Source organism: Hypanus sabinus, chromosome 2, assembly GCF_030144855.1.
Source record: "Hypanus sabinus isolate sHypSab1 chromosome 2, sHypSab1.hap1, whole genome shotgun sequence".
NCBI lineage: Eukaryota > Metazoa > Chordata > Chondrichthyes > Myliobatiformes > Dasyatidae > Hypanus > Hypanus sabinus.
This window is the reverse complement of record NC_082707.1, coordinates 136,954,244-136,980,667: the sequence shown is the minus strand read 5'-3', so window position 1 is coordinate 136,980,667 and position 26,424 is coordinate 136,954,244. Positions and strand designations below refer to the sequence as shown.

General features: G+C 41.8%; 1 protein-coding gene across 1 annotated transcript in view; it reads left to right on the top strand.

The window, feature by feature from the left end:
* Nucleotides 1–26,424, top strand: part of LOC132384498 (rho GTPase-activating protein 11A-like) — a 61,230-nt gene that overhangs the window by 5,648 nt on the left and 29,158 nt on the right. The window contains exons 2-5 of the mRNA XM_059955650.1: nt 2,008–2,096; nt 6,558–6,654; nt 9,541–9,794; nt 19,691–19,854. Of these exons, the coding sequence (XP_059811633.1) occupies nt 2,008–2,096; nt 6,558–6,654; nt 9,541–9,794; nt 19,691–19,854 (604 nt within the window). The remainder of the gene's footprint in view (nt 1–2,007; nt 2,097–6,557; nt 6,655–9,540; nt 9,795–19,690; nt 19,855–26,424) is intronic.

Here is a 26,424-nt window from a genome sequence, read left to right as displayed (position 1 = left end):
GATCTAAAACAATAATGGTCATAAAAGAACCAAACTACTGGAGTAACTCCACATTTATAGAGGCATAGGAATAATTGACTACAACCTGCTGGAGGAACTCAGCAGGTCGGGCAGGATCTGTGGAAACGAACAGGCAAGGTTTTGGGCTGAGACCCTTCATCAGCATTAAAGAGGGAGGGGGCAGGGGCCCTATAAAGAAGGTGGGGGGAGGGTGGGAAGGAGAGGGAGGAAGCTGCCAGGTGAAAAACCAGTAAGAGGAAAGATCAAGGAAGGGAATAGGCAGGAAAGGTGAAGAAGTAATGTAAGGGGAAAGCTCTGTGGGTAGTAGAAGGAGGCAGAACCATGAGGGAGGTGATAGGAGGAGGCAGAGTGAAAGTGGGATAGGGGAAGGGAGGGGGAGGAAGTTACCAGAAGTTGAGAATTCAATGTTCATGCCACGGGGCTGGAGACTACCCAGATGGTATATGAGGTGTTGCTCCTCCAACTTGAGTTTGGCTTCATCATGGCAGTAGAGGAGCCACGTATGGGAATGTGAAGCAGAGTTGAAGTGGGTGGCAACCGGGAGATCCTGTCCGCTGTGGCGGATGGAGCGGAGGTGCTTGACGAAGCAGTCCCCCAGTCTGCATCGGGTCTCGTTGATGTAGGGGAGGCCGCACCGGGAACACCGAATGCAATAGATGACTCCAGCAGACTCAAGTGAAGTGTTGCCTCACCTGGAAGGACTGTTTGGGGCCTTGAATGATGGTAAGGGAGGAGGTGTAGGGACAGGTGTAGCACTTAACTTTGCAGGGATAAGTGCCAGGTGGGATAATTGACTGTTTCTTTTTCTCCACGATTGATGCCTGATCTACTGAGTTCTTCCAGCAGCCTACTTCGCCATCCCCCCGGTCCAAAAGTTTTTCTTCCCTCAAATGCTAACCAACCTGTTAAGTGTTTCCAGTGTTTTCTGTTTTTTTTTATGTTAGAGATGGTCTGTTCTTCGGTATGAAGCAAGAACCATCATTGTAAATGGAACTGGTGATAGATCTGATGGCAATACATGGCTTTGCAAGTTCCCACAGACAATTTGAGCAGGCATAATATTCATATTAACAACTCATCATGGCTGTTATAGCCATTTGGTAGAAAAATATTTTTATATGGATTATTCATGAACTTCCAGTCAAGATGGCATCTACACTAAATGAAACAAAAAAAAAATTATGGCTAGAATAATCTTAGCCCAATGGTTATTTTGTGGCAATTTATTGTAGTTTTTTTGTTGTTGTCCTTCAAAAGATGCTACTAACACAAATCAAGTATTATGTCTAAATTAGGGGCTAAGTGATGGCTTTATTTGTAATGACTTGAATATGGTGTAGGTTTATCTTAGAATCTCAGTTTGTGTTCATTGTGTGCTGTGGCTTTATTAGGAGCTCCTGGCATACAGATTATTTAAGAAGGTGCCACCATCCATCATTTTGGCTTGAATTTCTCAAGTTTGCTTTATTCTGTGCAGTTTGTGTTTTTTTTTGGTGTTCAGTGAACTGTATTTTTCATTTATCATAACTTGACTTGAAGTGTATCACTTCCATTACCACAGTGCAGTTGGATTAAATTGACAAGAGTTTGGGCTTTATAAATTTATAAATCAGTCTTTAAAATCTTCAATTACAAATACTTAATTGCAACTTTTTGTTGATCTACCCATTTTGATCAATGGCTTTAGTCTTTGCGCAACTTACCACAAATGGAACTCCCTTCACTGTTTACTGTTACTATCAAGTAAAGCTACTTAAACAAAGTCCTCTGGGCTAGCGCATAATTTTTTCCACAGATTTTCCTAGAAATCTTGGGAGTTTGCAAATCAAATGCATTGTCAAGTGTGTAAAGGAACGCACCTGGAGTTTAACCAGAGTTATAATTTTATATGTTGTCTCTTTTTTTTATTACACGTACCATCTTGGGTTATTTTGATATTCAGTAATATTTAATTGTGGAATCAGTTTATTTTTGTTTTGGACTTAGGACAAGAAAATAACGTACAGTGGAGTGTTTGGTACCCCTCTGCATGCTCTTCCACGATGCACTCTCCTTGAACATGCCAGCATTCCTCAGTAAGTAGTCAGGTCTAAATGATTCTTCACATTGTTGAAAGGTTTAGAATATTAATTTTTTGATTTTTGGTTGATATTTGAAACTGAAAGAGCAGTAAACTAGAATATTTTGGATCAAACCTTTTATGCTTTGGATTACTCCTTTAAAAGTCAATTTTAATTTAAATTACTGGGTATTTAAGGTATTTTAGCCTAGCTTCCCATTGTTCACTTGGATAATTCAGTGTATTGAGCAACAATGACTGAAATATGAGTGGGTAAAACATAAATTTCATTGATTTATCACATTGAAACATAGTGAAATGTGTCATTTGCTTTAACAAACAATGCAGCCTTAGGGGTGTGCTGGTGGCTGAGGGTAGCCCACATTTGTTTGAAGGATCTGTTCAAATGAGAGTTGATCTAGTACAGGCATGGGCAAACTACGGCCCGCGGGCCATATGCGGCCCGTTAAGCTTTTTAATCCGGCCCGCAGAACTTGATGAAATTATATTAATAAACCTTGTTAACGTTTTTTCCCCGCAATTCTGGCGTCTTCCCAATAGATGACGCACTCTATATACATTGACCTTTGTTGAGGTGCAGCGTATTACTCCACATTTGCACTTTACTTTGTGACCTTGTGGCGACCCATTTCCTGGCACATCCGAACCGGCTCAAAATTAGCCAGCGTTCCGGCTAAGGGAGATAGCCTGCGGGGATTTGCGAGCACAGAGCTCCACATATTGGCGCGCTCTCACTGTTCTGTCATTGTGCGGGTCGTTGTTGAGTTTTGGCACAGGGGACAATTGAATAAGAAGGAGCAGGACAAGTAGACCTGCATCTCCTACCGTTTTTGAAATAAAGACAGTCAGGAGGAGAGTGATGATGATAATATCTTGAAGGATAACAGAATTTTCAGTGCTTTAAAATAATAACTGTTACTATTAAAAAAAGCTGTATTTTATTCATTTAATTTTCAGTGTTTTAAAAGACATTTCAATAAATAGCTAAATACCATGGGACTTCAAAGACAGATATTTTGTTGTAATGCATTTGTTCATTTTCAATTGAAATTAAAGCACATGTTTTCTACATATCCCATGATATTTTATTTTCTCTTATGAGGTGTATTACCAAAACACTCCGTCCATCTGCTCCTGGTCCGGCCCCCCTGTCAAATTTTAGAACCCTTTGTGGCCCTCAAGTCAAAAAGTTTGCCCACCCCTGATCTAGTACTTTTAGTGCAAGGCACAAGCTATTGGCCTGCTTGGAGTACAAGAATTGAAGCAGTTGATTGATGATCATTGTTAATATAAGCTAGCTTATAACTTCTGTGATAAATTTCTATGCTGTGTTTGCACTGGAAACATGGTGACACTTGCTGACAGCCCCAACATAATCTTTAGACAGTGTAAGTCATTGACGCAAAACCACAAGTTTCACTACATGTTTCAATGTACGTGTGACAAATTCCTTTACTATAGTGACCAGTATTTTATAAAGCTGCTGCATTGAACATAGAAAGGCAGAGCACAGGAACAAGCCCATGATGTTGTGTTGAACTAATTAAGTTAATGATGCCTAATTAAACTAATTACTTCTGCCTACACATTCATGCACCCAAGAGCCTCTTAAGTGCTTTTATCACATCTGCCTCCACTGCCACCCCTGACAGCACTTCCAAGCACCCACCACACACTGCTTCTTTTTCAAAAAAAGTTCGCCCTGTAGCGGTGTGCTACACGCAGCGCTAAAATTACGACACGGAGTCGGTAACTGCAGTCGAAGGAAAAAACTTTATTCGAAATCCTCAGCCTCACTTTTAAGCCTCCCTCAACCTCACTTTTAAGCCTCCCTCAACCTGCCCCCCGTGGCGCAGAGGCTCCAAAGCTCTGTGCTGGCAAACCACCGTAGGCTATCTAATTGTGAGCCGGTTCGGATGTGCCAGGAAATGGGTCGCCACATAACCCACACCCCCAGAACCGGCGATACACCCCCCCCCCAATGTCCACAGTCTGGGCCAGAACCTGCTTGGGAGGTCGGCCTCTGCGCCGAGGTGCCGGAAACTCGGCCGGTTGTGCCAGGTCCACATGGGCCGGTTTGAGGTGGTCCACCATGAAAACCTTTTCTTTCCCCCCAACGTCCAGCACGAACGTGGACCCATTGTTCCGGAGCACCATAAACGGCCCCTCGTATGGCCGCTGCAGCGGTGGCCGATGCCCGCCCCTTCGTACAAACACAAACTTACAGTTCTGCAGGTCTTTGGGTACGCAGGTCGGGTTCTGCCCGTGCTGTGAAGTGGGTATGGGGGCCAGGTTACCGAGCTTCTCGCGTAGTCTGCCCAGGACTGCTGCAGGATCTTCCTCTTGCCCCCGTGGGGCTGGTAGGAACTCCCCGGGGACGACCAGGGGCGCGCTGTATGCCAACTCGGCCGATGAGGCGTGCAGGTCATCCTTGGGTGCTGTGCAGATGCCGAGTAGGACCCAGGGAAGCTCGTCCGCCCAGTTGGCTCCTCGCAGGCGGGCCATGAGGGCCAACTTCAGGTGACGGTGGAAACGCTCCACTAGCCCGTTCGACTGTGGGTGGTAGGCAGTTGTGTGGTGCAGCTGAGTCTCCAAAAGGCTGGCCATAGCTGACCACAGGCTGGAGGTGAACTGGGCGCCTCTGTCGGAGGTAATGTGGGCCGGTACACCAAAGCGAGATATCCAGGTGGTGATCAGGGCTCGGACGCAAGATTCGGAGGTGGTGTCGGTGAGCGGGACCGCCTCTGGCCATCTTGTGAACCGGTCCACGATAGTCAGGAGGTGCCACGCTCCGCGCGACACTGGCAGGGGGCCCACGATATCCACATGAATGTGGTCGAAACGCCGGTGGGCGGGATGGAACTGCTGCGGTGGGGCTTTGGTGTGCCGCTGCACCTTGGCCGTCTGGCAGTGCATGCACGTTTTGGCCCATTCACTGACCTGTTTGCGGAGTCCGTGCCAAACAAACCTGCTGGAAACCATCCGGACAACTGTCCGGACAACTTGGATGCGCCAAGTTATAAATGGAGTCGAAAACACGGCGCCGCCAGGCTGTCGGGATGATGGGACGGGGCTGGCCGGTGGCGACGTCACAGAGTAGGGTCCTCTCACCCGGGCATACGGGGAGGTCCTGGAGCTGCAAACCAGAGACTGCGGTTCTGTAACTCGGAATCTCCTCGTCCACCTGCTGCGCCTCTGCCAGTGCCTCAAAGTCTACCCCTTGGGAAAGGGCATGAACGGTAGGGCGAGAGAGCGCATCCGCCACGACATTGTCCTTATCTGAGACGTGCCGGACATCCGTCGTGTATTCAGAGATGTAGGACAGGTGGCGTTGCTGGCGGGACGACCAGGGGTCGGACGCTTTCGTAAACGCAAAGGTAAGCGGTTTGTGGTCCGTGAACACGGTGAAGGGCTGACCTTCTAGGAAGTACCTGAAATGCCGGATTGCCAGGTAGAGCGCCAACAGTTCCTGGTCGAAAGCAGTGTACTTGAGCTCGGGTGGTCGCAGGTGTTTGCTGAAAAACGCCAGGGGTTGCCAGCGACCTGCGATGAGTTGCTCCAGCACCCAACAGACTGCCGTGTTAGATGCGTCCACTCTGGGATGTACTAGCATTGCGGCGTTCGCCTAAGCTTCCTTCGTTTGAATGAAAGCGGCGGCGGACTCCTCGTCCCAGGTAATGTCCTTGCTCGGACCCGACATCAGGGCAACGTCCTGAATGGTCCCAAGTACGTCTAACTCTAGTTCCTTAATGCAGCCGGTCAAGAGCTGTAGCTGGGCACACTTCCCACTTGCTAGGAGTTTCCCTGATCTCCCACGTGATACCCTATCTTGTATTTTATACCCAGCTAATGAAGGTAAATGTATCATATGCCCTCACTGGCCTTTTGACTTGTGTTGCTATTTTCAAGGAACAATACACTTGGACTCCTCAGTCTCTTTGTTTATCAGCATTCCTTAATGCCTATTTATTTACTGTGCATGTCCTACCCCTATTGGACTTTTCCCAAATGCACCTTGCACTTGTCAGGATTAAATCTACTTGCTCTGTTCAACTTCCCAGTTGTAGCCTTAAACAATCTTCTTCACTATTTATGGCATCCCCGATTTTTGTTTTGCTTGCACACTTGCTATTCATCCCTCCTACGCTTTCATCCAAGTTGTTAGTATTAACACAAACAGCTAATTGGTCCGGTTGAATATTTTTGAAATAAATATTGCAAAATATATAACATCAGATATCAAGTCTTGAACTCCACCTGATACATAATATTTTAATCATAGTCTCCTAATGGTAGCCTTTCAGTGAAAATTGTTCAGTTACTCCACTTTCACACTGGTTGTAGCTCGCTTAAATGTTAAGTCAGAACTAATTGTACATTATTTTAATAGATTAGAAATAATTAAATTATTAATCAGCAATCTAACTGACATTTTGTTCATGATCTGTACTTTTAGGTTTCTCGTTGATGCCTGCAGCTACTTAGAAAAGCACATTCACACAGAAGGACTCTTCAGAAAATCAGGATCTGTGACTCGTCTTAAAATTTTAAAGGTACTGAGCAATATTTAATTTCTATTGCTAACCCCGGATCTCTATATGAGATGAGGATAGTTTCACTTTCATCATTTCTTCATAGAAGTGGAACGTTGGCACCACAACTGCTACCTTCATGGCTCATTTTTCTATTATTCTTAATGTAATATCCAAAGAATCCAGATGTCACAATAGTTGTAGTGTTGTAGAGCGAACTCATTCCATTCATTTGTTGATTCTGAATATAATTTGATTGGTTATCATGTAAATTATTACCTCATCTGGTACTGGTCTGTTACAGAGAACTTCAGTTTTTAACATCTTCATCCTCATTTTAATGTTCTTCCACCTTCACTGATCAATGATGACGTCGACTCAGGCCTGAGAGGCCAGCGTCGGGCATTTTCATGCCTTGCAAGGTGCAGAACGAAAGACTGTGTGGTGCGCCACTCCTCACACAGACATTTTGCAGTATTTTTCTTTATTTTACGAGGTCGAGTTGCGAGCTCAACACTCAACTCGGCACGGATGGAAAGAGTACTTGGGAACAGCCCGATTGGATTTGAACCCGGGAACCTCCGTTCCGGAGTCCGGTGCTGATGTCACTGCGCCACCAACCGACTGATCCCTGCCACATAAAATTCTAAAAAGTTAAAATCTGTCCTGAGCCTTATAGGCTCATCAGGCCGGTGTTTATGCTGGTTTCCATGGTGTGAAGCGACTGAGAGTATGAGAAGACACTCTCTCTCCCTCCACCCCCCACCCCTGGATAGGACGCCAGTCTATCGCGAGGCTAACCCCCCATATTTTGCCGGTACCCATTTTCAGCTGGGTGGACAAGAGCAATGTGTGGTTAAGTGCCATGCTCAAGGTCACAAAGCTGCCTCAGCTGGGGCTCAAATTCACGACCTTCAGATCGCCAGTCCAACGCCTTAACCACTTGGCCACGCGACACACTACATAAAATTCTACATGCCCTTTACCCTTGAGATTCCTACTTTCTAATAATTATGATCTCTTGAATATGAAGTTGTCTTCGCAAGGCAACTTTGCTCCATTGTTTGCTGTACTTTGGATTTCAAGCCTTTGAATTAATCCATTCCCTCCCTCCTTTTAACCTGCCTATTTGGAGTTAAAATTCTAATATCTTATACAACCCAGAGTCAAATTTAAGGCAATTATCAAGCACATTGGGATATTTACTTAGTTGTTATGTAAAAGGCATCTTGCTGCCACAACATCAATTGTTTCACATTCTCCACTCCCCTCACCCACTTCTGCCACATCCTGTCTGAATGTTCAACACTACTTGTTTTGTATCAATCACAATCTAGACAACAAACCTGCAGACAAGGGTGAGGCTGTTGTAGTCTGGTGGACTGATTTCTACTTGCAGAGGCCAGGTGGCAGCACTTGGACACCACCTCATTCCCCTGGACTATGACCCCACCAATGTACACCAGGCCACTTTCTCACATGCCCTCATGGCTCTCTCCTGAGCCTTGCACTTAATACTGCCTCAAACCCACACTTCCCACTTTTATTTCCTACCCAAGATCTATGAACTGGACTGTCCTGGTATGTCCATTATTTCTGCTTGCTGTAGCTCACTGGACCGATCCTGTTTGGTTGCTTCCTTCCCACCTACATCATGGACACCATGCATGCAATCCATCATTTTGTCACATCTAATTTGCTGTCCCATCTGCCTCACCTTCACTTTGGATGTCCAATCTTTGTGTACCTCTCTTCCCCCATCAGGTTGCATCTGAGGAGGAGACTGTTGTCTTTACACTGATCTTTATGTTTCTTCCTTTTTTTCTTGCTTAGTGGGGTCACGATCAAGGGGTAAATAAGAGGAGGTATCAGAGAGTTGTCACTGTGCCTCGGCCAGGTAGAGGACAGTACGCCAGACAACAACAGCTCCCCCCCATATCAGCGGGTTTTATAGTGAGGTTGGGATTGGCGCGGAGGGAGCGGAGAGCAGAGCGTTCGGATGGAGTGAGGTTGGAATTGGAACAGGGTGTGGTGAAGTTGAGATGGTTGATGTCCCGTCGGCAATTAGCAATAAAGAGATCCAGAGCAGGCAGAAGACCAGAGCGGGGTGTCCATGAAGAAGAGGAGGGTTGAAGACCTCCCCCTTTCTTTCTCCTGAGGCCTCCTGCCCCATGATCCTTTCCCTTCTCTAGCTCTGTATCCCTTTTGCCAATCACCTTTCTGGCTCTCAGCTTCACCCCACCCCCTCCGGTCTTCTATCATTTCGCATTTCCCCCTCCTCCCACTACTTTCAAATCTCTTACCATCTTTCCTCTCAGTTAGTCCTGACGAAGGGTCTTGGCCCAAAACGTTGACAGTGCTTCTCCTATAGATGCTGCCTGGCCTGCTGCGTTCCACCAGCATTTTGTGTGTGTTGTTTGAATTTCCAGCATCTGCATCTGCAGATTTCCTTGTGTTTATTTTTACTTGTTGCTTTTTAAAGAGTAATGAATTTTTCTTTGTTAAGCTCATCAAGCTTTTTGTGGTAAAAATGTAGTCTACTAATTGAATGTCATGTGCACTTATTTTGGTAGACAATATTTAAAATGGATAGATTAATTTTGATAAGGTATTAAGCACATTGCAACTTTTTCACATTTTTCAAATCATATACTGATCAGTCTTGCTGTCAAAAGAAGTAATGAAATGATGAAATTAAAGCTTGCATTTAGTTTTACTGGATGTAATATTTTCAAACATGGCCTTTTAAATTTTTTTCACATGTTTAAGAAGTTTGCTCCAATCTGAGGGGATTTGCTGTATGATTTTTGGTAGGGTGTCATGAGCGTTGTTCTGCATTTATATCTATTGACATCTCTCTCTGGAGTGCACACTACTAATGTGAATGCAATATGTTTGTTTCTCTAGGCCAAAGTGAATCAGGGTGAAAAATGGCTTACTCTGTCGCCACCTTGTGATGTGGCAGGTTTGGTTAAACAATTTTTTCGGGAGCTGCCTGAGCCTGTACTTCCACTGGAATTGCATGAAGCCTTCTTCAGAGCACAACAGCTGCAAAATGATGAGAAGATTTCTGCCACAATTCTTCTTTCCTGTTTGCTCCCTGAGAAAACTATTGATACATTGCACTATTTCCTGAAGTTCCTTAATAACGTGTCCCTCAGGTTTGTGTGGTAAATTACTGATAAATAGATTAATTTATATTTGTATCTAAATCATTTTCAATACATCAGAAATATGTAATTTAATCCTGAACAAGGGTTGCAGACCTGAAGCATTCACTGTTTCTCTTTTCACAGATGTTTCTTGACCCATTGAGTTATTTTCAGCATTTCCTGTCATTGTTTCAGATTTCCAGTGCCTGCAGTTTTTTTAAATCTTCATTATATGAATTTTAGGAAATATGTGGTTTATATTTGTTCACAAAAAAGGAAGTGTCTTTTGCTCCTTTTGTTGCTTATTTGTGTCTAATTTGTCTTGACTTTATCATGTTTTTTTTTAAAAAGGTACCTTATCCTAAAATAGTTTCTGCATTTTTTTTTAACTTTTCTATTGAGGTAAATAATTACATCATTTTCAAAAATGTGTGCAAGATGAAAATTACAGGTTTACTGCCTTGTGTATGAGCATTTTGTAAGATAATGCTATGTTCAGAAGCATGTAACTCAGAACCACACATTCCAATCCAATGGTGAGTAGGTTTATATTATTTCCACTTGCACTGACTACCTTGAAAATGTTGTCTGGAATTCTAGAACCTTGCAGCATAAAAGCAGGGCATTTGTCAAATCAAATCAATGATTTTGTTTATTCATTTTCTTATATTTTGAGGTTCAGTTAATTTTCTCTTCCTTATCTCATGTTTTTAGTTTGGGTACTTGTGTTGCTACTTCAACAGTTCCATTATTTCTGCCTACCTACAATAAGGTAGATTGCCTGGGTCATTGTCAACAATCTGTCCAGTCCCCAGTTATTTTGCTTTATCTAAGTGGAACTTTTTTGAGAGCAGTTAGGTATTGATCACCTTGATGTGGATTTGGAGATGCAGGCTAGACTTGAATTATGAATGGTTTACTTCCCTAAAGAATAGCAGGGGGACAGATGATTTTAACTTCAATAGTTTCTTGGTTACTATTAGTAAGACTAATTGTCATTTAATTCCAGATATATTAAATTCCTAGCTTTTATGTGAACTCATGGAACTTAAATGTGTATCCCTTTATGAATGGCTGTGTGTGAGCTTTCCAGTCCAGTCTCGTATCTTGTTCTGCATATTATATTTCTTAATGTATTTTGAAATACTTTTTCAAATGATCAAATTTAAAGCAATTTCACTTCAGTAGCAACGTGTATAACTATATGCTATTTTAATCATTCCTACCCTTTTCATTCCAAGTTCTGTATTTATGATTTAATTTATTCCTTTGTTCTACCTCAGTTCCCTTTATTTTCATTAAAAATTACTTGCTGTATTCCTACTAGTAAACTATTATTTGGTGTGTAAGTGAGCCTTGCTTAAGGCCAAATTCAAAATATTGTACATGCTGAAAACCTGGAATTAAACAAAAATTGCTGGAAATATTTAGCATTTGGGAAGGGAGTTAATGTTTCAGATAAGTTTGAATGAAGGACCTGAAATGTTAACTGTTTCGCTCTCCAGTAATTTGTAATCTCTTAAATATTTGTCACAATTAAGACTTTTGGCAACTGCGCTTCTTTGCTTTTTTTTAAATTACTGGATATGCTGTATTCAGGACAATCAACAAATGCAGTAAGGTAAATTGTTTTGGTTTGATGGTCTTTTGTAAGAATCAATAACTTAAGATGCAAAGACAGTGGAGAATACAAGTCTGATGGACAGATGAGATTAAATGGCAGATGGAAGTAAATGGAGCAGCATGAAAGGGTAGTAAGAGCAAAAAAATGAAATGTAGGTTGGGAAGAGACATAAATAGGAGATAATGAATAAATATCTGAAATTGCTAGCTGAAGGGAATAAACAACAATACTGGAGGTACAAGACACAGAGACTGCAACCAAAGATTTTCTGAAATTGTTGAGTGCCAATTTGGAAAATGAGATGGTGTTTGCTGGGCTTAAATTGGGCTTTGTTGGAAGGGTATGTGATATGGGAAAGGAGCTCAGAATGGGCAGAGGTACGAGGTGGAGAATTAACTTTGCAGGCAACTGGATGAGTGTGCTTGTGCTTGCCAGCAGAATGGAGATGCTCTGTGAAGTGGCCAGTAGTTTGGTTTCTCCAGTATAGAAGAGATTGTTTTGAAGTAACCAAATGTCTACAGTGGAAGACTTGCAATTAGTGTTTTGATCTCCAATTGGGGGAAAAGGGCAGTTTCATTTGATGCTTAGAATGGTGTTATGAGAAGGGTGTAGAAAATGAACTGGTGTACTGACAGAAATGGTTTCCTCAGAACAAAGTAGGAATAAGATTGAAGATATCTGGTATCATATTGGAGGTGTTGGTAATTATGGAGGATGACTTGTTACATGTGGAGACTGATATAGAAAGTTTAGTATTGGAAGTGAGCAGGAGGCAAAGTGTAATTACACAATGCCAGGTAATGGAACAGACGTGGTTGTCTACAATGGTGAAAAGTTATTCATGATGAATATAAGTTTCAAACTATATATTTTTAATTCCTTAAGTTTTTACTGCTCCTTTTTTTTCCTGGTTTCAGTATTTTTATCAACCTATGCTCTACCTTGCTGTAAACATCTTCGCGCTTTTTCTTCTCCTGTAGTCCTTTTGTGTCTTAAAATAATTTTACTCTAACTTTTCCTATTTTTGAAATGAAATGTTAAAGTGATCTAAGTTCTGTTATCACTCTGGATCCCTTGAGACCTGCTAAACATTTCTAGTGTTTTCTTTTTTCATTTATAATTAGTCAAGCGTCTTTGACTATTGGCTCTCTTGCTATTTCATTGGTAGATTATTCCTGTTAATTTTAACATCCCTTGTGGGATGGGATGACAAGAGTTATGGTTAGTACTTCCCTAGGACAAAAACAAATTGATGAATAAACTCTTCTTGGAGTATTGAAACGTTGGTTATAAAATACAGTCATACCTGGCTGTAAGCCTGAGAAAAGTTTATTCGTTAATATATGCTGGGAAAATGCTAGATAATTTTTTTTTACCAAAGTAAAATTGATCTTTAAATTCCTACCTTAATTTCCTGAAATAATTAACTGAGAAATCTTATTTTATTGTGATTTGTACAAGGAAAAAAATTGCTCATGTGAATCCATAAGAGAAATAGAGCCTTCATAGTGTACAGCAGTTACTGATGGAAAAGAGGTTTTTTTTCTGACGTCAGGGCAAAATACTAAGTATTTTGATTGCTCCAGGGTTGGTACATTGTGTTTCCAATGAGTGCCTGATGTTAGAACTGGGCGTCAAGATTTTATACCTCTTTAACTGTGAGGTATTAAGGTGAATTGAATGCTTGTCAGCAAAAGCAATTCTAGTTCATTTGGATAATGATATAATTTGTGTGCCCTTACTTTTGTTCTACACATGGGCTCCTGATTTCTCCCAATGAGTTAAACCTCTGCCTTTTGTTGATATTATTGAGAACTCCATTAATAAAATGAATCAGCATTGTGCTCTGACAGGGCGTGATGATTAATGCTGCTTTAACAATAGGCAAAAGCATATATCCCGAAAAGGAGCCCCTTACTCAATCAGTCATCATCGTAAATAATGAGAGTATAATTTGTGCCAAATTATAACCATTCTACATTAGAAATTTTCAGCTGTATATCTATTTCTATGGACATCTAAAGATAGCAGTTGAATAGAATAGCTATATCATTGAGTAAATAATCTAGATTCCTTGACTAATATCTCTGGAGTTGTATGGGTAACTCTGGAAATTAAAATACAATAGTGTACAACTGTTTTGCAGGGAAGACAAAGTTAAGAATTCAATATTCTTCTAAGGGTGCATCAAAAGAAATGTTTTCATTTTAATTGTACAAAACCAGGTACTGATATTTCTAACAATGTTTAATGGCATGTGAGTAAGAATCAGCTTTATTATCACTGGAAAATTTGTATATAAAGAAATGGTGCAGAAAGAAGGGAAGAACTATCGAGGTACTGTTCATGGGTTCGCTGTCCATTCAGAAATCTGATGGTGGAAGGGAAGAAGCTGTTCAGTGTGTCATCAGGTTCCTGTACCACCACTATGATGGTAATAATGAGAAGAGGGTAGTTGGAGTCCTTGAGGATGGATACTGCCTTTTTGAAGCATTGCCTTTTGAAGGTGTCCTGCATGCTGGGGAGTCTGCTGCCCCTATGGAGATAGCTGAGTTTACATAGAAATATAGAAAACCTGCAACACAATACAGGCCCTTCAGCCTGCAAAGCTGTGCTGAACATGTCCCTACCTTAGAATTACCTAGGCTTACCCATGGCCCTCTATTTTTCTAAGCTCCACTTACCCATCCAGGAGTCTCTTAAAGACCCTATCACTTCTGCCTCCACCGTCGCTGCTGGCAGCCCATTCCACACACTCACCATTGTGCGTTTTTTTAAAAAAAACTTACACCTGACATCTCCTCGGTACCTACTTCCAAGCACTTTAAAACTATGCCCTCTCATGCTAGCCATTTCAGCCCGGGGAAAAATGATCAATGCCTCTCATTATCTTGTACAGCTCTATCAGGTCATATCTCATCCTCCATCGCTCCAATGAGAAAAGGCCAAGTTCACTCAACCTATGCTCATAAGGCATACTCCCCAATCCAGGCCACATCCTTGTAAATATCCTCTGCACCTTTTCAATGGTTTGCACATCCTGTAGTGAGGAATCTCACGATTGATGAAGGCCAATGCACTGAATGCCTTAACCATAGAGTCAATCTGCATACACAAGGATATCTGCAGATGCTGGAAATTCAAACAACACACTCATACACAAAATGCTGGTGGAACACATCAGGCCAGGCAGCATCTATAGGGAGAAGTGCTGTCGACATTTTGGGTTGAGACCCTTCGTCCTCACACTTATCTGGGTTAAACTCCATCTGCCACTTCTCAGCCCAGTTTTGCATCCTATCAATATCCCATTGTAACCTCTGACAGCCCTCCACATTATCCACAACACCCCCAGCCTTTGTGTCATCAGCAAATTTGCTAACCCATCTCTCCACTTCCTCATACAAGTCATTTATAAAAATTACAAAGGGTTTGGGGTGCCAGAACAGATCCCTGAAGCACAGCACTGGTCACCGGCCTCCATGCAGAATATGACCGTCTACACCCACTTTGTCTTCTGTAGGCAATTCAGTTCTGGATGCACAAAGCAATCTCCACTTGGATCCCATGCCTCCTTACTTTCTAAATAAGCCTTGCATGGGGTACCTTATCAAATACCTTGCTAAATTCCATATATTCTATATCTACGGCTGTATCTTCATCAATGTGTTTAGTCACATCCTCAAAAAATTAAGTCAGGCTCGTAAGGCATGACTGCCCTTGACAAAGCCATGCTCACTATTCCTAATTCTATTATGCCCCTCCAAATGTTCATAAATCCCTCCCCTCAGGATCTTCTCCATCTACTTACCAACCACTGAAGTAAGACTCACTGGTCTATAATTTCCTGTGCTATCCCTACTCCCTTTCTTGAATAAGGGAACAACATCTGCAATCCTCCAGAACCTCTCCTGCCCTTATTCCCAAGATTACTACCTTTGAGGTCCTGCTTCTCAACTTTCTTCCTAACTCCCTCTAGTCTGTTTTCAGGTCCTCGTCCCTTTTCCAACCTATGTCATTGGTACCAATATGTACCATGACCTCTGGCTGTTCTCCTTCCCACTTCAAGATAACATGGATGTGATCAGAATGATCCTGGACCCTGGCACCTGAGAGGCAAGCTGCCATCTGTGTTTCTTTCCTGCGTCCACAGAATCGCCTGACTGACTCCCTAACTATAGAGGCCCCTATCACTGCTGCCATCCTCTTCCTTTCCCTACCCTTCTGAGCCACAGGGCCAGACTCTGTGCCAGTGGCGCGTCCACTATTGCTTCCCCCAGGTAGGCCGTCTCCCCCAACAGTACTCAAACAGGAGTACTTATTGTTAAGGGGGACAATTCTTGCCCTCCCTCTCCTGACTGTTATCCACTTCTTTGTCTCCCGAGGCCCTGGAGTAGTGACTACCTGCCTATAGCTCCTCTCTATAACCACCTCAGTCTCCCTGACTAGATGAAGGTCATCGAGCTGCATCTCCAACTCCCTTACGTGGTTCACCCTAAGGAGTTGCAGCTTGACGCACCTGGTGCAGATGTGGCAGTCCGGGAGGCTGGGAGTCTTCAGGACCTCCCACATCCGACACCAAACACAGAAAACCGACCTCTCTCACATACTTTGTATTCTATACAGATAACTTACCTCACCTCAACCTGTAATCACCTAAGCCCCGTTGAGCCAAAGCCTTCTCTGCAGTGGCCCCTCTGTACCAGACAGTGATGCAACCAGTTAGAATGCTCTCCATGGTATCTTTAAAATTTGCAAGTGTCTTTGGTGACATACCAAGTCTTCTCAAACTCCTAATGAAATGTAGCCACTACCATTCCTTCTTTGTAATTGCATCAGGATGTTGGGCTCGGGATATATTCTTCTGAGATGTTGGCACCCAGGAGTTGAAACTGCTCACCCTTTCCACTGCTGATCCCTTGATCAGGATTGGTGTGTGTTCCCTCAACTTCCCCTTCATGAAGTCCATAATCATTCCCTGGTCTTACTGACATTGTGTGCGAGGCTGTTGTTGTGACGCTGTTGTGTTGCTGTTGTGATCTATCTTGCTTCTGTACACTTCCTTGACACCATCTGAAATTCTACCAATGGTAGTTATCATCGCCAAATTCCTAGATGGCGTCTTGGGTATGCCTGACCACACAGTTGTGGTTGTAGAGAGCAGAGCAGTGGGCTAAGCACACACCCTTGAGATGCACTAGTGTTGATTGTCAGGAAGGAGATGTTATTTGTGATCTGCACAGTGTGTGGTCCCCTGGTGAGAAAGTCAAGGATCCAGTTACAAAACACTGTCCATTTAACCCATGCAATCCCAGGCATACAGATAACAGGTAATGATGTTTAAAAATATCATTACCCTCAGAATTACATGCCTCTTATTGTCCTAGTCCATGGGAAAAACACAACCCAGGTCTGAGCAACCCTGGCTGGGCCACTTTGGGGTGGATGTCTTAATGATGAAAGGCCTGAAACACCTGACGATCCGAGAATGCATTACTGATGATGTGTCCCAGTGCACAACCGGTTCGTTGAACCAAGTGGTGTCAGACCACGATAATGAAAGGCATGGGCTAGATTAACCTGGATTCACCATATGAGCTTATCCACCATGGCACCTCATAGCTCACCACTCAAATCGCCGCAGCCTTACCTCTTCCAGCCAAACATAGACATCCACCAGCCCAGCACTCAAACCTAATCCTAAAGTCTAAGGGGGGCACACCCCCACAAACCCTAGGCACATCCCGATTAACCCTGGCCAGAGTCCCGCAAACCTGATGTCAGGAGAGGCAAGATCCAACAAAGGCAAGTGTTGGACCTGGTTAATGAAGGCGTGGGCCAAATCAAAGTGGCAGGGTTGCGTTAAACCGAATGTCAAGTGACGAGATCAAAAAGCCAGAGGCCCAGGTTTTGGAGCACCTCAGTTAGAACTGAGGGTATAATTACACAAAATGCTGGAGGAACTCCAGCATTGTGTGTGTGTGTGTCTCTGTCTCTGTGTGTCTCTCTCTCTTTGATTTCCAGGATCTGCAGATCTTCTTTGTGAGGGTATAATTATGTTGAACACTGAGCTGTTATCAACAAACAGCAGCTTGACATACAGTACTGTGCAAAAGTCTTGTATATGTGTCTTTTTTACTATAGTACTGTGCAAAAGCTTTATAATTTTATGTGCTGCACTGTACCACTGGTGCAGCAAAAAAACCACTTCATGACATGAATGATAATAAGCCTAATTCTGATGTGGCTCTGTATTGTAGACTGAGAGTGGGAAGAGAGAAATCATGGTGGGGGAAAGGGGAGGGAGCAGGAAGCACCAGACGTTCTTTAATGGTCGATAAACCGATTGTTTGGAATGAAATGATCTTGCCTAATGTCTCAGGGCTGGGTGTATCTGCATACATGCCACCCTTCACTCCTGGCATTCTCTGCTTACCTGTCCCATGTCCTCCAGCACTCCATCCTGCCATTTTCAACATCATTTGCTCCTGCCAGATTTACAAACTCACTCTCTGCTCCATGTTGATGAATATGGTACCATGCATCAGTTTTGGGCACCGTAGCTATAGATATGTGCCTAATACTTTTTGCACGGTACTGTAGGTATTACTATTGTGCAGGTGATCCAAAGTAGAGTGGAGAGCCTGTAAAATTGAAGCTGCTACAGGCCTATTGTCTGCTTTCAAGGTAATTGCCGATACCTTCAGATCCTTCATAGTTCTTATTGAAGTAATGAAATAGTTTCATTTTCATTCCCGGCTCTTTATGGCATCTCCAATCCTGAATGTTTGAAACTGTAGTGAGCAAAGCAATTCTGAATTGTCTTGCAGCTTATTTCTCACCAACTATCTGGGAGATAATTATTTAATTGAACGCCAACACACCCAGCTGATATTATTTTAAAAACTGTTCGCTCTAAGCACGATGTGCTGTCTAACAGTCACACATGTTCACTTGACTGATGTTAGTTAGAAACTGTTTGGCAACAGTTTCCTGTCCGAATTGAGCAGCATCGTGCGTCAAATAACCAAGGGGAATCTCGGGTAATTTCTTGATTAGATTTTGTTGTTTAAGAGTTCTTCCAAATAAGAGGCTGCCCTGATTTACTGATGGCCCAATTAACCAGAATACACATCTTTAAATGTCAGAGATGCAACAACTTTTACTATACATGAAAATAATTTAAAAATATTAGAGCAAATGAAGACATAAACACACTTGTTCTCCATCTAAAAGCACTAAGTTTGTGTAAAATGTAAGGAATGTTCCTTCCACTGCTGGTAGGTATTTTGCTCCCACAGCCTCCATTGAAATAAATGGAGTTTCCGATCGTGGGCTTTCTTTAAGCTTGAGAAAGATGTAATTAAACTGGGCTACCTTAGCAAAATCATTTTCCACATGGAGTTCAGTAGGTGATTGACCTGCCAGACTTAACAATCAGTAAATAGTACAGAGGTTTAAAAAAAAAACTGCTGGAGAAACTCTGGATCAAGCATTATTTGTGGAGGTAAAGGGATAGCCTTTTTTGAGTCAAGAGCTGTACTAGGGCTCCTGGAACCTGAAATGTTGACTACCCTTTTACCTCTACAGATGTATCTTGACTCACTCAGTTCCTCCAGCAGTTTGTTTTTTGCCTTTGGTTTCATTACTTGCATTCACATTTTCCTTCAGAAAGTCAAAGCACTGGGTACTGAAAATCTGAAAAACAGTTTGTTGGAAACAGTCATTAAGTTAGGCAGCATCGGTAGGAAGATAAACCATTTCAGTTTAAAGATCCTTCGTTAGAGCCAAGATGCTTATGTTCAACAGTGTGTATTGACAGTTATGTTTGAAACTGTTGCTGGAAGTCAGCAAATTCTAGCCCATTGAGTATAAAGATAACAGAATGTGTCATCTTTTCTATGGTCACTTGTATAGTGGATCAATTTGCACAATTGCACAAATTGAGGAAAACTCACTATATTATTCTGCAAAACACAAAAATTGGGATTATGCACAATTATATATAGTTTTTGCATTGACATCTATTTTTCCAATAATTCTTGATTTCTATTAGTGAATGCTGCAATTAAGTAAGGGAAGGCACATTAGGCTAGATTTTCTCTATCTTGTTGTGAATAGTTACAAAATATTGTCTGTTGTGAGACTGCTTGACATTTGATCTCACAAATTTAAGTTACAGTTGTGGAGAGGTACCGAAGTGCATAAATGCAACAGAGGTTAAAAGAAAACTTTTAAGGTCAATATAGTGATTTGAAATTTATTCCCTGCTCTCATTTAGGTCGAAAGATAACAAAATGGATGTTAATAACCTTGCTGTGGTGTTTGCACCCAATCTATTCCATTCTGGAGATGGAAGTGAAAAAGTAACTTCATTGGCAGAGAAGCAACTTCATTTTCAAGCTGCAACAGTGCACACACTGATTGAAAATTTTGAAGGCATTGGTATGTAATTTGTGTTTTATTGTGTTTTTCTTTTAATTTTATTACCATGGAATTTTTCAATCAATGTTATTTTGTCTTGACTGCGCGCGGTGCCTCTGCTGACTTCTCATTACTGTGGTTGAGAACAGACACAATGTGGCTGACTCCTGGCATTGCATGTCAATGTTTCTTTTTTGTAAAGTCTTCAGTAAAAAGCTAACAAAGATAACACTGATACTTGTCGGAGTAGGAACTGCTCGTTTAATTTGAAATTAATTAAATCTATATTTTTATTCTGGCATCTTTCCCCTTTTTCAGTCCTTTTGCCCAAAACGTTGACTTTATCCATTTCCATGGATATTGCCTGACCTGAGTTCCTTTAGTATTTTGTGTGTGTTGCTTTGGATTTCCAGCATCTGCAGACTTTCTCATTTTTTAAAATCTATATAAGGTTTTATTCAAAAAATTAACATAACCAACTTGATGTTAGGAATCTTTTCCATACATTGCAGGAGGCCCAATTCATACCCTTCTCACTATTTACAGGGTCATACTATAATAAATTCATATTGGCTTTCAGTATTCCATTGAAGTCAACTTTTTATATGAACCTCTTCCAAACCCATAGTTCTGGATCAAAATGTCAAATATTTCTAAGCCACTGAAAAATAAAATTTATTTATAAAAATTTATTTATAAAATAAAAGTTATTTCAACATTTTAGATGATCTGACTGAACTGCTGACAGTCTTTTAAGTGCAATCTACCATGCTGTTCACTGTGTCCACAGAGAATAAAAATGCAGAATGCAGCATTTTGGCCAAATAAATGCTGTATTTCAGTCAAAATCATTAAGAATCCCAAATACAAGAGATTCTACAGATGCTGGAAATCCAGAGTAACATATACAAAATGCTAGAGGAACACAGCAGGTCGGGCAGCATCTATTGAATAAAGGGGGAAGCAGATGGGGGGAGAAGAAATACAAGCTTGAAGGTAATCTGTGAAACTGGTGGGTGAGGGAGGGGGAATGAAGCAAGAGGCAGGAAGGTATTGGATGGAAATGGCAAAGGGCTGAAGTAATCTAAAAGAAGAGAGTGGATCATGGTAGGAGGGGAAGAGGGAGCAGTACCAGGGGGCAATGATGGGCAGGTTGAAAAGCAGAGAGGAAGGAAGTCGAGAGTGAAGAATAGGGGAAGGGGGAGAATTACCGGAAGTTAGAGAAATAGATGTTCATGCCATCAGATTGGACATAACCAGATGGAATGCGAGACATTAAGAATCTAGCTGGCATCTGTTCTCTGAATGTTACAGGGGTTTCAAATTGAGAACTCTGAACTTTGCATTTTGTGAATCACTTGACACAACTGCCAAAGTAAATTTTATTATTTAAGTACATTTATGTCACCATATAACTTTGAGATATAATTTCCTCTGGGCCATCTCAAGAAACACAATATAATCAATGAGAGACCACAACCAGCAGGGTGGACAACAGCAACATGCAAATAAAAAACTATACAAATAGAAATAATAATAAATAAGCAATAATTATTAAGAGCATTAAGTGAAAAGTACTAGAAACAATTTTTTTTTAATAATAAGCACTTGAGACCAATTATTGTTAGTTCCTCACCGGATCAGCTGAAAAGTAGTGCTATAGAAGAGCCATTAACACCTGAATTGTTTGATCCTGCATATGTTAATGTATATAATTTATGCTTTAATCTTCATGCTCTACCATTGGACAGGAAGAATTGATTAAATTCTTCACTGGTGGTATCATTTGCTTTCTTTTGGAACGTGTGCATGAGGGAACTTCATTGAGGAAAGTTCAAAGCTTTGGTGCTTTTTTCCCTCTTCACATTTTTACTCTGGTTATATAATCAGCATTTTATGGTTTTAAAATTAGTCATTAGAGGAATTTTTAAAGAAAAAAATCGATTTTTGTCTTATCCTAAATTGTACTTAATATACTAATAATTACTTAAATGGTTGCATTGTATGTTTCGTTTTAGCAAGAGCTTGCTTGATTAAAATCACTTCAAACAAGTTTACTTACATAAAGTTTATAATCAAACTCGTATGTACTTTCCCCTTCCTCCTGTAGAAAAGTATCTTGGCTTTTCTTGGTTGCCTTCTATTAATTCAGCGTTGTCAGAATTTTGCATTTTAAGTCCCACTGTAGTATTATATTTGTCATATTTTAAATCATTTTTAAAAAGAGCATAAAATTTGGCAAATGTTGACTATTTTTAAATATGTATTCTAGTATATGTGCTTCATCATTATGGTGGTATGTCACACCTTAAATCTCAATATTTTGTATATTATATATATGTATGTGTGTGTGTATATGTATGTGTGTGTGTGTATGTATGTGTATATATATATATATATATATATATATATATATAATATATGTGTGTGTGTGTGTGTGTGTGTATAATATACATACATCAAGAGCAAGAGTATAACCAGGGAGATGGTAGAATCACTCAAGGATAAAGAAAGGAACATTTCCTTGGATGTGGAGAATGTGAGTGAGGTAGTTGATGAGTACTTTGCTTCAGTATTTACCAAGGAAAATGACATAGAGGACCAGGAGATCAGTGCTGAATGTATAAATATGTTACGGCATTTAGAAGTCAAGGAGGAAGCGTTGGGTCTCCTAATGAGTATTCAGTCCCCAGGGCCTTATGGAATTTACCCCAGGTCATTGAAGGATACAAACAACTCGATTGCTGGGGTCTTGACCATTATCTTTTGTGACCTGTTTGGGCACAGGTGAGGACTGAGCAGTGGCTGATGTACCTCTATTTAAGAAAGGAACAAGGGAAAATCCTGGGAACTATAAACATGAGTCACATTAGTGTGGGGAAATTGCTGGAGAAGATTCTTAATGATAGGATATAAGAGCATTTGGAAACCCATGGCCTAATTAAGGGAGAGCCAGCATGGTGTTCTGCAGGTCAGATCATGTCCAACCAACTTGATTTTTTTTAACAAGGTGATGAAAGAGATTGATGAAGGTAGAGCAGTGGATGTTGTACATGATTTTAGTAAGGTGTTTGACAAGTCCATCGGGGGACTAATACAGAATATTTAAGTTGAATGTGGTCTGCTGCAAATTGAATGCTTGGATTCTGAGCTAGCTTGCACATCGAAGACAGTGTTGTGGTCAAAGGGTATGAGCTGGAGGTCTGTAATTAGTGGTATTCTGCAGGGATCTGTGCTAGTACCTCTGCCCGTGATATATATAAATGATCTTGATGACAATGTACACTTTGTAGATGGGTGGGTTAGTAATTTTGGAGATGATACCAAGATTGATGGAATTGTGGATGGTGTAGAAGACTGGGGAAGAATACAGTGCGATATAGATCAGTTGCAGATAAATGTGAGTGTTGAACGTTGGAAGGGCAACTGCAAAGATACCCTTAAATGTTGCTGAGCAGGGAGGACTTGATATCCAAGTTCATAACTCCATGAAAGTGGCTACACAGGTCGTTAAGGTAGTTAAGAAAGCTTATGGAATGCTTATTTTTATTTATCAAGGCATTGAGCTAAGAAATTATGTTGCAACTTTATAAAACTCTGGTTAGGGCACATCTGCAGTATTGCATAGTTCTGGTTGCCCCACTATAGGACTGATTGTTGTGGCTTTGGGGAGGGTGCAGAAGAGGTTTACTGGGATGCTACCTGGTTTAGAGGGCATGTACTTTCATGAGAGGTGAGACCAATATGGGTTGTTTTCTTTGGTGGGGAGATCTGATTGAGGTTTGTAAGATTGAGATGCGTGAATATAGTAGACACAGAATCTGTTTCCAGGGTGAAATACCTAATATCAGGGCAGGCGTTAAAGGTGAGAGGGGGTAGGTTCAAAGTGGATGTGAGGGGTAGGCCAGGCAGTTTTCATGGAAAATTGTACAGTTGACATTTCTTGCCGAGATGTACATTAAATCCGTTGTGATTGAAGAAGGAAGATCACTATTACCTTTTCAAGGTCATTTCGGAATAGGCAATCAAACTCTGTCTCACCTCATGAAGCACTGCACCTAAATGAGTAAAAGATCAAAGTTAAATCTCGAGTATGAAACTGTTGCTGCTAGTCACTCGCTGGCGCCATCTAAGGTTGTCCATGTAAGAAAAGGATGTTCATAGCTTCTTTATAGCATTTCTAAAGATTATCTATATTATCATTGCCATAATTTCCTTCCCTTTTACATAAATTAAAACTTGTAACTTTTTTTTGAAATTAAGTTGAACATGAATTATCAGCATTCATCTCTTGGTCTTAGTGAAATCAATTTATTGTGATCCAATTTATTCATTTGAAGATCAGAGCCAACATGAAAAATGCAGTACAAATATATTTTAAAATGATTTCTTAATAGATCAATTGCTTTTAGAAGTCAAGCCCATAGTGTAGATGTCACCCAACATTTTATGAATGATATCTATTCTTGAGGGTTCACTTAGACTCTTAGTGGTTTTGCTATTAATGTAATATAGGTCCTTCCCAGCTTATGTATAGCCTGTGCATACAAGGGAGAGCATAGAAGATTGGCGGTTTGGATTTGTCAGCTGCTGTGGGGCTGTGAGCATCATCTGAGAACTCGGTTTGTGGCTGCATTTCTGTCTTGCAAGCTATTCAGGTTATGAGCAGTTCCCAGGAGTGTAATCCAGTCATTACTTGGGATGGCCTGTATTGGAAGTCAAGTTCCAACAATTATCACTTAACCAAATTACCTTTAAGAAATGAGACTTCCTTTTCAATCTGACCCACCAAAATGAAATGCAGTTGTGAGTTTAACTGCTGAAGCTTCCACCCCAAGATTTGTACCACAAAATTTATATAAAAAAAGCAATTCTTATAAATATGTGGAAATTTGCCATCCTTAAGTTTCCTTGTTCTCTTTCCTGTATTTTACCTTATTTAGGGATTATTTTTCTACGGGAATGCCATTTAAAATAGTTATTGTGATTATTAATTCAGAAGTTATGATCTCTTTAAATGCTTCTAAATATAAAACACATCATGTTTTACATTAGTTGTATGTAATTTGTTAGTTGTTATAGCAAAAGCCAAGCTAATGTTAAGTAGTCTGATCTGCTTCATGGAAGAGCTATGACAATGAAGACTGGAACTCACTTTGACCTGTGAAGCTGCAGAAGGTGCAGCATGATTACCATGAGCACAGGTAGCCTTGCAGATAATCTTAAACATCAAGCTTTTGTCACTTTGTTATTAACTATAAGGTCAACTGAAATATTGTTTAATTGAACCATACTGCTTACTGTAGCGATGTGCTACACACAGCTGGAAATAATGACACGCAGTCTGTAAGTTGCACTCTAGACTAGCTTATTTAAACTTTGTGGCACTGGCTTTTATGCAGTTCCGTTCCCGCCCTCTCCGGGCAGAAATGACACCAGAGGTGCATTACAGAAGTCTCTTCCTGCGTGTGGGCTTTCTCCCCTTGCTGGTGAAGAAGAAGGCACAGCACCATTTTGGGGCTGGCCTCTCTGCCGATGCGCATGCCATTTTGTGAGCCAGTTTGCCCGTGTAGAAAGTGGATCGCCACATAACCCCACCCCCCCAAGAACCGGCAATACACCCTCCAATGTCCATAGTCTGGATCAGTCTCTGGGCGGTCTGCCTCTGCGCCGCGGTGCCTGAACCTCGACCGGCTGCGCCAACTCCACATGGGCTGGTTTGAGTCTGTCCACCATTAAAACCTCCTCTTTCCCCCCCAATGTCCAGAACGTACGTGGACCTGTTGTTCCTGAAAACCTTGAACAGCCCCTCGTATGGCCACTGTAGCGGAGCTCAGTGTGAGCCCCTTCATACAAATACAAACTTACAGTTCTGCAGGTCTTTTGGGTACACAGGTCAGGATCTGTCCATGCTGTGAAGTCGATACGGGGGCCAGGTTGCTGAGCCTTTCGCGTAGTCTGTCCAGGACTGCTGCGGGTTCCTTGAGGCTGGTAGGAACTCTCCTGAGACAACCAGGGGTGCGCTGTACACCAGCTCAGCCGACGAGGTGTGCAGATCCTCTTTGGGCGCTGTGTGGATTCCAAGCAGGATCCAGGGAAGCTCATCCACCCACTTAGGCCCTTTCAGGCGGGCCATGAGAGCCGACTTCAAGTGACGGTGGAAGTGTTCCACCAGTCCATTCAACTGTGGGTGGTAGGCAGTTGTGCGGTGTAGCTGCATTCCCAACAGGCTGGCCACAGCCGACCACAGGCCAGAGATGAACTGGGTGCCTCTGTCTGAGGTAATGTGGGCCGGTATCCTGAAGTGTGCTACCCAAGTTGTAATCAGCACTCGGGCGCAGGAATCGGTGGTGGTGTCAGTGAGCGGGACCACCTCTGGCCATCTCGTGAACCAGTCTACCATGGTTAGGAGATACCGCACTCCTTGCGACACTGGCAGGGGCCCCATGGTATCCACATGAATGTGGTTGAACCTCCGGCAGGTAGGTTCGAACTGCTATGGCGGGGCTTTGGTGTGCTGCTGCACCTTGTGGCTGTTTGGCACTGTGTGCATGTTTTGGCCTATTCGCTGACCTGTTTGCGAAGTCTATG